The 13,651-nt window shown below is 36.0% G+C and overlaps 1 protein-coding gene across 1 annotated transcript in view; it reads left to right on the top strand.

Annotated features, from left to right (window-relative positions):
* The window catches only part of LOC136263199 (deleted in malignant brain tumors 1 protein-like), a 57,994-nt gene that overhangs the window by 20,666 nt on the left and 23,677 nt on the right, over positions 1-13,651 (top strand). The window contains exons 3-11 of the mRNA XM_066057703.1: positions 2,827-3,035; positions 3,085-3,402; positions 5,965-6,097; positions 6,792-7,000; positions 7,050-7,367; positions 7,745-7,877; positions 8,738-8,946; positions 8,995-9,312; positions 9,723-9,855. Coding sequence (XP_065913775.1) covers positions 2,827-3,035; positions 3,085-3,402; positions 5,965-6,097; positions 6,792-7,000; positions 7,050-7,367; positions 7,745-7,877; positions 8,738-8,946; positions 8,995-9,312; positions 9,723-9,855 — 1,980 coding nt within the window. The remainder of the gene's footprint in view (positions 1-2,826; positions 3,036-3,084; positions 3,403-5,964; positions 6,098-6,791; positions 7,001-7,049; positions 7,368-7,744; positions 7,878-8,737; positions 8,947-8,994; positions 9,313-9,722; positions 9,856-13,651) is intronic.

The raw sequence follows: 13,651 nt of genomic DNA, 5'->3' as shown, positions 1-13,651 counted from the left end.
TCAGATCTATGTGCCTGTATGTGTCACCCCCTTGTAGATAAGCAGCAGCAGCAAAATGTTTGGAGGGTTCACTTGAAGCACATGTTGTTTGAAAAAATGAACTATAATAGTTTATCCAGAGGCAGAGTGATGGACACCAATGGATATCATAAAGTGCTATGTGCGAGCTTATAGCCACTAAAAAATATTTATTATATTATCTCAGATGTTTTCTGAATTCCAGGTTATGTCACTATCCTATTCAACTGTCAAAAGTTAATTATCAGAAACAATTTGATGTGATGTTTACTATGTTATAATTATGTGTATTAATTAAAATGCATGGTGAAAGCCACGATGCAATCTTGCAAGTGACTGCTTGTAGATGTTGCTATGCAACACAGATTTTTTTATCATAAGTTTCATTATTATTATATTGTTTAATTAGCAGAGCCTTCCTGGGATATAAATGCTAATATACATTAAAATTAAAAGTGATGGTATAATAATTGTTTGAAGGTGTCAATAGTTTGTTGGTTGATGATGTCTTGTGGTAGTCCATTCCATTCTGGTATTGTTTTTGGATAAAATGATTATTTATAGTTGTCTATTAATGTATGATAGTGTAGGTATTTTTGTTCATGATGAGACCTTGTAATGGTGATAGGTGATAATGTTGGTAAGTAGCTGCTAGGTACGTATTTCAGTTAGGTTGTGGATAATCTTGTATAATAGAGTTAATCTTACACATTTCTCCGTAATTGGAGTGGTGGCCAGTCTAATGATGTTCATTACCAACTTTGTCTGTACTTTGGATGGACATAAGGTTATGATAAAAAAGAAAAAAATGTATTACAGACATATGGGAATGCAAATTTAAGGCACCATAGTGTAGCAGTGAAAAGACTGCTGCTGTTAGGTAACATCAAAAGTTATCAACCATCTATTACTATATGAGTTAGAATCAGAAAATCAGGAAAATAATTTGGTATTATCACCTGGCAATTTCAGTATTTTGTAATATTGAATTTTCTAATACAGGAAAATATTGGTATTAGCACCTGGCAATTTCATGCAGTATTTTATAATATTTCATTTTCTAATACATTTGTATTAAAAATGCAATATCATAAAATACTGAAATTGCCAGGTGATAGCACCAATATTTTCCTGGTTTTCTGATGCTAAATCATATAGTACGTAATAGATGGTTGATAACTTTTGATGCTGCCTAATAGCAGCAGTCTTTTCACTACTGCTCTATGTTGCCTTAAATTTGCATTCCCATGTCTGTAATGGATTCTTTTTTTCTTTTTTATCATAACCTTATGTACATCCAAACCTGGTAATGTAGCATTTCATTTATACTGCCTCGCATATTCCTTCTCCATGGTCGATTCAGGACAAATCTAGCTCCTCTATGCTGTATCATTTCTATTTTATTTACATCCTTTAGGTGGTATGGGTCCCAAATTGCAGCAGCATATTCCAGCACAGGTAAGATAAATTGTTTATAGCTTACTGTAGTTCTTTAGGTACACGTGAACAGTTTTGAAGTTACGTTGTAAAAAACTGATTAGTCTGGTTTCCTTGTTGCATACATGGTTAACTTGTGGTCCCCAAGAAAGATGGTGATCTATTATTATTCCAAGATAAGAATACTGTTCAACAACTTTGAAGGGTTTGTTTGACATGTGATATGGAAATGTTGTTTTATGGTGGTGTTTGGATAACTGAACAATGCAACACTTGTCAACATTAAATTTCATTTGACACATTTTTAGCCCAAGTATTTAGTGTATTTAAGTCTTGTTGTAATAACTGATGGTCGTTAGGAAAATTTGTTGGTCGATAGATAAGATAGTCATCAGCAAACAAACAAACAGTGCTCTGAATATTTGATATTAGATTGTTAATATATAGTAGAAATAGTGTTGGTCCTAAAACTGTATGCTGAGGTACTCCAGAAGTGACTTTACATGGGGATGAGTATGTGCCCTCAATGACTACTTGCTGTGATTTGTCGTGTAGAAAAAACTTAATCCACTGAAGTGTTTTTCTCGTATTCCGTAATAGTCTAATTTCTTCACAAGCCTTGCATGTGGAACTTTGTCAAATGCCTTTGAGAAGTCCAGAATTCCGATGTCGACTTGTAACCTGTAATTTAATACATGATCAATTATTAGCAGGAGTTGTGATTCCCAAGAGTATCTAGCTCTAAATCCATACTGGTTGTTACAGAATATACTATTTGTTTCCAGGTGTTCCGTAATCTGACTGACTAAAATATGCTCCAATGTTTTGCAAACATTTATTCCACTTTCTTAATGCTGTGTAGTGACAAGCCAAACATTGAAGTGATTGTAATAAACCGCATGATGCATGGAGTCTAATGCTTGAATTCCTTTCCCTAGGAAACTTGCAATTTTCTTTCACAACTTGTTTATATAAGTTATTAGGGTTTGTGTCCACATCATGACTTTAAAAGTTATTATCTGGATTAGAAGTTTGATCAAAGAAAAGAGGTGTAGAGACAATCCTGAACTAGATAATGTCAGTGCTAGATGGACAGTACAAACACAGGTGTAATACGTGTAGCACAAGGTAGAGAAATAAAGTGAACTATATCCTTTTAAACAGGTCAAAAGAAAACGATGATGACAACAAAAGATTTTTTATTACTTAACTCAATACAAATCTATTGAGATATGTTGCATAATCCAGGGCTAATATTGCAATAATACCCATACACATATCTAATTCATAGTAGTAGCCACGTGTCATGTAATTTTTGGAGTACTAGTGTGCTGCTGATCATGTTCCATTTGTACATTCTATTGTTCACAGTGTTGTGTGTCAGCAACTTGGATTTGGTGGTGCCACCAATGCTTATACAAATGGCTACTTCGGAAGTGAAAACACATCAATGCCCATCTGGTTGAATGAAGTACAATGTACTACTGGTGACCGTTACTTGTCTGAGTGTGGTCATGCTGGCTGGGGAAACAATAGCTGCTCTCATTTTGAAGATGCTGGTGTTGCTTGCAATGAAACAGGTCTGTTATGAAAAAAGTTAGCTATTTAGATGTACTGAAATTTTAATAGGCTGCCCTGAAGGCTATATTCGTCTTGTTGGTGGTGCTAGCATCTATGAAGGTCGTGTGGAAGTGTGTCATAATGATGAATGGGGAACTGTGTGTGATGACAGCTGGAATATTAATGATGGAATTGTTGCTTGTTATCAACTGGGATTTCCATATGTTAGAGTTAACACAACTGCTAAATTCGGGCAAGGAACAGGGCAGATCTGGTTGGCAAACTTGTCATGCATAGGATTTGAGAATCAATTATTTGATTGTGTACATAATGGATTTGGTAGTCATGATTGTTCCCATAGTGAAGATGCAGGCTTGGTCTGTGATGGTACGTAAGTTGCTTTGTTGTGAATCATGTACAAATACAATTGTACAGCACCAAAACCATTTCCATGCTGTACAAATGGATAATATATATTTTGGTGTACAACTGCATGTTAATTGTTCACTAAAGTAAGTCTCTTTAAGTTTTTACTGTGTTTGGTCTAAAAGCTATACTCTGCGGTATGTATTCTAATTTATTCATAACCACACTAGCCTAAACTATCCATTAAATACATATTGTTATTGCTTGTTTATACTGTAGGCATGACAGTAAATTAATTAAGCAAGTTATAACTCTTGTTAGATTCGAGTAGTAAAATTTGGATTTATATCGCTGTGCCAAATTTCAAGCTTTGCTTTGGCTCAAGACGTGCTTTTTTTGCCACCCACAGTAGCTACAATGCACACATCATGGACCAACCTTTGTCCTCCTATCTGTCCCACCTCTTTCTCCACTACTGCATAGGTGTTGATTGGTGGTACTCAGGGTATGACAAGAGTGCTGTAGTGTGACTGGACTGATTTCTGAGGTGCTTCTTGTACTATTCTTCATTTGGAATGCTGTATAAGAGGTGCAACATAACCAGAACTGAAACGTAATGGCCACTTCGCAATTTAATAGTAGGTGCACACCTTCAACCATGGATTGACTGCAGATTGAGGCACTTCTCATACTGTTCTTCATTTGCAGCACTGCATAACAGGTTGAACATAGCTGAAAAAAGCAGAATGGCAACTTTGTATTTCAGTCCGGCATTGACATTGGAGCGCACATTCAGTCATGCAATTAACATGTCTGGTGCCATTCTTTCTTTTGATGTGGTATGCAATAGTATTGAATTATGTTACTGCAAAAAAAGTAGCAAACAAATGTACGAAAAAATTATAAATTTAAAAAGCAATGAAACAAGGGAGGTCATCTACACCTGCATGCAGCTATATACTAGTTGACATTTAATTCCCACCTGACTGTCACTTGTTCATTGATTTTTTTTTTCTGTGATCCCTACTCAAATGTGAAATATCTTTTTTTTTTGCACTTGTGCACTTTAAATGCACACAAAAAAAGTTTTTGAAATGTACGTTTACACAAAACTGGTATGCATGCTAGCACATTTTAGCTGGGCTTTCAATCCACTAGAAGGTTTAATAAATAATTTAAAGCATTGTCTTGCTCATGCTGTAAGAATAATAAAGTATACTTGGCACTTGGCCTTGATGCTAAACAAGGCACTCAGCTTTGCCTAACACAAACTGTGAATAGTTGCTGGGTCTGTAAAATAGGGCATTCTTGCTTTAGGCCATGTAACCATATTTTAGCAGCTAAACACATTATTCACAAATCCTTTTGTCAGTCCCTCACAAGTGATGTTCTTCAACCTTAAAATTGTTAGTGAGTTTTCATGGTTCTTCACTAGTCTGGTTTTCAGTTCATAGTTTTCACTAATTGACATGGGGACAACTTATATTTCTATGGTAACACTTGAATTCCATGTCAATTAATGCAAAATTAAAAATGCATATACATGGATTGAGAAAACATCAAATCCCTAAATCATGCAAAATCAATCACTGACCATTTGGATTTAGTAATAAGAAAGGTTGAGAGTGAATATCGCAGCTTGAAAAACATTTCCTCCTTCAAGATAAAGCAAAAGTTCACATGGCTTGTAAACATTTTGTTAATAATGTGTGATATTATAGCTAGCTACTTTGCATTGCTCACCTAATCTCAGCTGTAAAGACTGTGGTAGATACTGTAATTATTGGCTGTTTAACGGTGCAACAAAGGTTATTGGTTGTGTATAATTGATACTGTTGTTTTGTGCATGTTTTATTCATCCTAGTTATCATAGTAATTTCTGTAACCAGCTGTAACCAGCTGGCCATTTTCACACATTCCTCGAATTTCGTTTTATTGCTTTTCTGTTATCTATAGTACCAAAGGAGTAGGCAGCCAAAGTTTCAGCCTTTTATGATGTTATACGTAGCATTAGGCAGTTGGAACAGCTATAAACTTGATTTGCACAGCAACAATGCAACAAATAAATTACATTGACAGAACAGGTCGATCTGAAGATACTTTTGGGCTTGATTTTACCCAACCAGTACTGTCATGTCATTGTGAGGAAAACTCGAGGCAGGTTTTTGGGTGATATTTTATCACGGGACATGTCCACTCCTTCATTGTTCTTACTATACAGTACTATTGCATTTTATGTATTGAAAATCATGTTTTCTTTCTCCGTGTCAATATACTCACGGTGTTGCATGCTGGCTTCCTGGTCGCACGATACACTACTATGTGTCTTGATTTTATTTACTTTGTGTCTATATAAAAATGGATTGAAATAGAAATGTACATGTATTTATGGGATCTGAGTTACAGAATCAGTGTTCAACCTGTTTATACTCTTGCGCTACCAATGGTGTTATGCTATACTTATGTCTAGTAATTAACTGCATAATTAATATATAATTTATTCAAAGCCTGTACATAATATAAATATAACACAAATATTTATAAAATTAATGATGTGTTTGTGCCATGTCTTTTTGCTGCTAGCCATGGTGAATGCTGTGGAAGTTCCAGTTCGTCTAACAAATGGTGATAACCAATTTGAAGGTCGCGTGGATGTGTACTACAATGGACAATGGGGAACAGTTTGTGATGATAACTGGGATATAGTGGATGCCAAGTATGCATATCTCCCCTCCTCCCTTCCAAAATCACCCTCACTGTAAAAAAAGAGTGTGTCCAACTCAATATAGAAACAACTCAGCTGTAGAAAAATACTTATTGAAAGTAAAAATAACTGGTAATTTAAATAGCTGATATTTGGAGTGACCAAGAATCAATGTTAATACAACTAGCTAATAATATATTATTTTTTAGCTTTTTCAAAGTTTAATCCATGCAAGAACACCTTGGCTGTAAAACAGGTGCACCCATGAAAGTAAAAGTAGTTGGTAACTGAAATAGCTGATATCTGAGAATGGATGTTGATCCAATTAATTGCAATCAACAAAGTCTTAACTTGAACCTTAATCATTCAGCTGTGTTCTGCATTTACCCTTGTTGCATCCCAACTTAACAACTCTAATTGACTGAATATTTGACAGTCGTTTTCAACATTAAGTGTAGAACAAAAAAGGTGGCCAAATCACAGTGTCAGCCAATTAGTAATTTTGGATGCATCAAGGGTAAATGTAGAACACAGATGAATTGTTAAGTTCAATGTTAAAACTTTGTTAATTGTATCAACATTCATTCTTGGCTGTTTCAGATATCAGCTGTTTAATTTTTACCTTCATGAAGTCTTTTTCTAGAGCTGAGTTACTATGTTTGATAACTGCTGATCGTGTTCTATTTGTGCATTCTATTGTTCACAGTGCTGTGTGTCAGCAACTTGGACTTGGTGGTGCCATCAGTGCTTACAGAAATGGCTACTTCAGTAGTGGAAACACATCAATGCCCATTTGGTTGAATGAAGTACAATGTACTACTGGAGACCGTTACTTGTCTGAGTGTGGTCATGCTGGCTGGGGAAACAATAGCTGTTCTCATTTTGAAGATGCTGGTGTTGCTTGCAATGAAACAGGTCTGTTATGAGAAAAGTTAGCTATTAAGATATACTGAAATTTTAATAGGTTGCACTGAAGGCTATATTCGTCTTGTTGGTGGTGCTAGCATCTATGAAGGTCGTGTGGAAGTGTGTCACAATGATGAATGGGGAACTGTGTGTGATGACAGCTGGAGTATCAATGATGGAATTGTTGCTTGTCATCAACTGGGATTTCCATTTGTTACAGTTAACACAACTGCTAAATTCGGGCAAGGAACAGGGCAGATCTGGTTGGACAACTTGTTGTGCACAGGATATGAGAATCAATTGTTTGATTGTGTTCATAATGGATTTGGTAGCCATAATTGCTTTCATAGTGAAGATGCAGGCCTGGTCTGTGATGGTACGTGTACGGACAGACATAGATAGGTAGACTGACAGACAGACACATGCACACACACACACACACACACACACACACACACACACACCACACACCACACACACCACACACACCACACACACACACACACCCAAAAAAGAATTTCAGTAAAGTAGGCGCACGCTTGGTTTAAAAACAAATTGAAATAGAAATGTGATGTATTTATGGGATCTGAGTTACAGAATCACTGTTGGACCTGTTCAAACTCTTATGATACCAATGGTGTTATAGAAGTAATTTACTAATTAACTTAATGCATAATTAAATTCATGTTCTGTACATAACATATAGCACCAATTATAAAATGATGTGTTTGTGCCATGTCTTTTTGCTGCTAGCCATCGGGAATGCTTTGGAAGTCCCAGTTCATCTAGCAAATGGTGATAACCAATTTGAAGGTCGCGTGGAGGTGTACTACAATGGACAATGGGGAACAGTTTGTGATGATAACTGGGATATAGTGGATGCCAAGTATGCATATCCCCCCTCCCCCCTTCCAAAATCACCCTCACTGTAAAAAAAGAATGTGTCCAACTCAATGTAGAAACAACTCAGCTATAGAAAAATACTTATTGAAAGTAAAAATATCTGGTAATTTAAAGAGCTGATATTTGGAGTGACCAAGAATCAATGTTAATACAACTAGCTGATAATATATTATTAGCTTTTTCAAAGTTTTAATCCATGCAAGAACACCTTGGCTGTAAAACAGGTGCACCCATGAAAGTAAAAGTAGTTGGTAACTGAGAGAGCTGATATCTGAGGATGGATGTTGATCCAGTTAATTGCAATTAACAAAGTTTTAACTTGAACCTTAATCATTTAGCTGTGTTCTGCATTTACCCTTGCTGCATCCCAACTTAACTCTAATTGACTGAATATTTGACAGTCGTTTTCAACATTAAGTGTAGAGCAAAAAAGGTGGCCAAATCACAGTGTCAGCCAATTTGTAATTTTGGATGCATCAAGGGTAAATGTAGAACACAGATGAATTGTTAAGTTCAATGTTAAAACTTTGTTAATTGTATCAACATTCATTCTTGGCTGTTTCAGATATCAGCTGTTTACCGTAATGCGCTTTATTTTCATGCAAATTATTTTCATGATAAACTTTTTCGTGTAATTCGTACGATTTACGTGAATTACTGCTCTATTAAAGTAGTTTGATCTTATGCAAAAAAAATTTCGTGTAAGAAATTTCATACAAGTACTTGCATACAAAAATTATTTTACAACGAAAAAATTACCTTCATGAAGTCTTTTTCTAGAGCTGAGTTACCATGTTTGATAACTGCTGATCGTGTTCCATTTGTACATTCTATTGTTCACAGTGTTGTGTGTCAGCAACTTGGATTTGGTGGTGCCATCAGTGCTTATACAAAAGGTTACTTTGGAAGTGGAAACTCATTAATGTCCATCTGGTTGAATGAAGTACAATGTACTACTAGAGACCGTTACTTGTCTGAGTGTGGTCATGCTGGCTGGGGAAACAATAGCTGTTCTCATTTTGAAGATGCTGGTGTTGCTTGCACTGAAAAAGGTCTGTTATAAGAAAGTTAGCTATTAAGATATATTGAAATTTTATTAGGTTGCACTGAAGGCTATATTCGTCTTGTTGGTGGTGCTAGCATCTATGAAGGTCGTGTTGAAGTGTGTCACAATGATGAATGGGGAACTGTGTGTGATGACAACTGGAGTATTAATGATGGAATTATTGCCTGTCGTCAACTGGGATTTCCATATGTTAGAGTTAACACAACTGCTAAATTCGGGCAAGGAACAGGGCAGATCTGGTTGGACAACTTGTTGTGCACAGGATTTGAGAATCAATTGTTTGATTGCATTCATAATGGATTTGGTAGCCATGATTGCGTTCATAGTGAAGATGCAGGCCTGGTCTGTGATGGTACGTGTACGGACAAACATAGATAGGTAGACAGACACACGCACACATGCACACACACACACACACACACACACACACACACACACACACACACACACACACACACACACACACACACACACACACACACACACACACATACAATCATACACACACACACACTCACAAAACAATTTCAGTAAAGTGGGCGCATGTTTAGTTTAAAAACAAATTGAAAGAGAAATGTAATGTATTTATGGTATCTGAGTTACAGAATCACTGTTGGGCCTGTTCAAACTCTTATAATACCAATGGTGTTATAGTAGTGATTTACTTATTAACTTAATGCATAATTCAATTCATGTTCTGTACATAACATATAGCACCAATTATAAAAATGATATGTTTTAACTATGTCTTTTTGCTGCTAGCCATGGTGAATGCTTTGGAAGTCCCAGTTCGTCTAACAAATGGTGATAACCAATTCGAAGGTCGTGTGGAGGTGTACTACAATGGACAATGGGGAACAGTTTGTGATGATAACTGGGATATAGTGGATGCCAAGTATGTATATCCCCCTCCCAAAATCACCTTCGCTGTAAAAAAAAGAGTGTGTCCAACCCAATGTAGAAACAACTCAGCTGTAGATAAAGACTTTGTGAAAATAGAAATAACCGGTAAATTAAAGAGCTGATATTTGGAGTGACCATGCAAGAATTAATGTTAATACAACTAGCTAATAATGTTTTTTTAGCTATTTCAAAGTTTTAATCCATGCAAGAACACCTTGACTGTAAAACAAAGTAATTGGCAACCATAACAACTGATACCAAGAATGAATGTTGATACAATTAGTCATTGTAGCTTAATCATTTAGAGCAAAAAAAGGCAGCCAAATTACCAGCAAATCAGAATTAAAATAGAATGCAGCAAGGGTGAATGTAGAACACAGCTGAATGATAACAGTTCAATGTTAAAATATTGATAATCACAATTAATTGTAATAGCATCCATTCTTGGCTACTTCAGATATCAGCTGTTTTGGTTGCCAGTTGCTTTTTCATACACTTTACAAGGGTGCATGTGTTTTACAGTCAAGGTGTTCTTTCATCTTTCATGGATTAAAACTTTGACTGCTACTAATATATATTATAGCTAGTTGTATTAGCATTGATTTTTGGCCACTCCAGATATCAGCTCTTTAAATTACCATTCATTTTTACTTTCATGAAGTCTTTTCTACAGCTGAGTTGTTTCTACATTGGGTTACAGATACTTGAATTCATCCTTTTTTACAGCAAAGGTGTTTATGGGGGTATATCACTCATTTTTGTTAGGGATAAGCTCTCTGGGGAACAACAAATTGGTAATGTTTAAGCAAACTTTGGACATAAGCAATTAAGTGCATAATTTTAATAAAAAATTATCTTTGGGACACCTTTTGATCACTGTCATCTTGCTTGACAATGTTATAAGAAGGCATACCATAAATCGGGAAATTTTCGTTCGAGATAATTTAGAAATTCAATGTGTTATATTTTCATGGACAGCCTAAGCGATGAAAATATTTTACTAGCGAATTTTTCTGTACAGCAAACAATTCCACTGGTGTGCCAGAAATGAACATGCAAGATACGATAAAAGTTGATATACAGGTACCTGTTGTACACTGAATGGGAAATTGTGATGGATGCCCAGCTGTGACTGGCCATGCATGCCACACGAGACTAGATATTGGAACCCTGACGGTAGGCCATTAGTCTTTCTTCTCCAACAGTGCACTCATTCCTCAAGTGCTTTGACCTTGGTTTTGATGGCTCAGTCTCCAAAAAATATTTCGCAAATAGAAAGTATTCAAGAGTGAAAATATTTCGCGTAATTTATTTTCGTTGATATAGGCAACCATGAAATATTCTTACTGTCGAATATTTCCCGATCTACGGTACATACTACTGATTGTTCTATTACAGTAGATCTATCTTTACTGTGACATTCATTTAGCGATCATATATTTTTTGAATATCTCATATCTGTAGTAAATGGCACCTTATGCAATATTAAGCTGACATGCCTAAAGTTACTACACAGCTAGCTATTAATTTCGTCTAATTTAGAGGTGTCATTGTGTAGCTGAATTCACGATACAGACTATTGAAAATAATGAACTGATTGTATACCTGTGCACAACATTAGCATTCATTTATATAAACAGGTTTAAGTAATTGTTTAGATTCATTGCACAAGCACTGGTGGATGGTGATATGATGAAATGCTTACCAGCATTGATCCCAGCTAATTTGTATACAAATAAGTCTCAGATTATATTGTATAATTTAGCACGTTTTGTGTTATATCACTGCAAGGAAATGCCAGCCTCCTCTCATATTTATTTATTTATTTATTAAGGCTCTACAGCACAAATGCTGAATGTCTGTAGGACTACTGTTCCTATAGCCTGTTTAAAGCTATTACATAAAGCATGTTTGAGGAGGCATATGTCTCAGTAAGCGCATCATCATCATTTTCCTATGCAGGTGTTCTTGTTGCAACTATACTGACAAGGTGTACAGGTTTTCTAGAATCAATAAAATTAATAGGTATAAAGGATTGAGGAGAGATGGAGGTAAACCAACAGATAATGTCCCATAATGCATAGAATAGCAGTTTATAGCGAGCAGATGCAATATTACCTTGAATACATAACCTGATAGCTAAATACATAGTCATTATTATTAAAGTCAAAACTAAATGTAGCCAACATACAGCACTTACTTTCCATGCTCCCAGACCCCCTATAGACTAAAGCATTAGGATTGAGACCACTTTCACCTTTAACTCTGGTGCCCCCGATTTATCAGCAAAAGTAACTGATAAAGCTAGCTAATAGCATGGGTGTATCTAGGTTTGGGTATTTGCCCTACCATCACAGTTCTTGATTGATTGATTGATTGATTGATTGATTGATTGATTGATTGATTGATTGATTGATTGATTGATTGATTGTATATCCTCGCAGTAGTCAGCAGAGCTGTTCTTCCCTACTGGAGCACACATACATACAACAGAGTACAAAAACAAAAACATACAGACACAAGAAACTAACTAAAATCACAATTAATTGCTTTTAGTGTTGAGATAAAAGTCCTTGACAGAGAATATAAAGGAATTGTAATTACAATCAATTGGAATAGATTTTAGAAGAGAATTCCACCATGTTGTAGCAGAGGAACGGAAATATTTTTTAGTGGTTGATAAATGGTAACTAGGTGGGTTGGAAAAACAGTCTTTACACCAACAGTCTTTACACCATGTGTTGTAACTATGCTGTGCTCCGAACACAATAGGAGGATCGAGGAGCAAACAAGGCTGTTTATCATGATGGTAGTGGTGATACATGGCACAGGATGACTTAAACATAATCTGGTGTGAGATCAGTAGCCAGTTTAATTGGCAACGATGTAAAGAGACCTGATGATCATATTTTCGCAAACACATCACTGGACATGATCATACTTTCTCATTCAAATTGCTCTGTTTTGTAGACGCTGTAGACGTGCCACTTGTGATTTTTTGAGAGGTGGGTAAAGCATAGTCAATTCTGGAAAGAATCAGGGACTCAATTAGTATCCTCAAGACTTCAAATACTAGTGACTTCCGGTTAACACTTAGCATATAGCTACAGATAATATGATATCTTCTTGCATACATTACTCACCTGTTCTCCCCACTTTAATTCTTTGTCAAATATAATTCCCAGGTATTTCTGTGTTCCTCCAAGTGTGTCATGCAGCCAAGTACAGCTGATGCAGGTGGGTGGGTGGGTGCCATACTCATTTTACAGAATCAAAAATTGCCGTTTTATGTATCCATTTCTCCATAGTCTTGATCGGTGTTAATCGATAACCATTTCTGTTATGGAAGCTTTCATTCCCAATTTGAGTCAAACCTGTCCAGCTATCATTGGGATATACGTGCCTTCGTGAAATGAGTGAGGATGGAGCTTATCTGGACATTTCTGCTTCAGGATTCTGGGAGGCTTGTAAGCCACAGAAGGAATTTTTGATGTCAAAGTGTTTAATGCTAATGTACCTTCATATCGTGGTATTTATTTTTTATTTATTAAGGCTTTACAGCACAAGTGCTGAAGGTCTGTAGGACACCTGGTCCTACAGCCTGTTTAAAGTTGTTACAGAAACTGTGTTTGAAAAGGTGGAGAAAGGAGAAAAAATCCACGTACCCAAGTATCCTCACTTTATCGATGTTTTGAACGTGAGAAACAATGCAACTATGAACAAGGTAGTACTATGGAAATGAGATGGGTTCTTTTACCTCACTTGTATTTCAACCGTGATTTGGTGGT

The sequence above is a fragment of the Dysidea avara genome, chromosome 8, assembly GCF_963678975.1.
Source record: "Dysidea avara chromosome 8, odDysAvar1.4, whole genome shotgun sequence".
Classification (NCBI taxonomy): Eukaryota; Metazoa; Porifera; class Demospongiae; order Dictyoceratida; family Dysideidae; genus Dysidea; species Dysidea avara.
The sequence above is the reverse complement of the archived record's forward strand: the minus strand, read 5'-3'. Positions and strand labels throughout refer to the sequence as shown.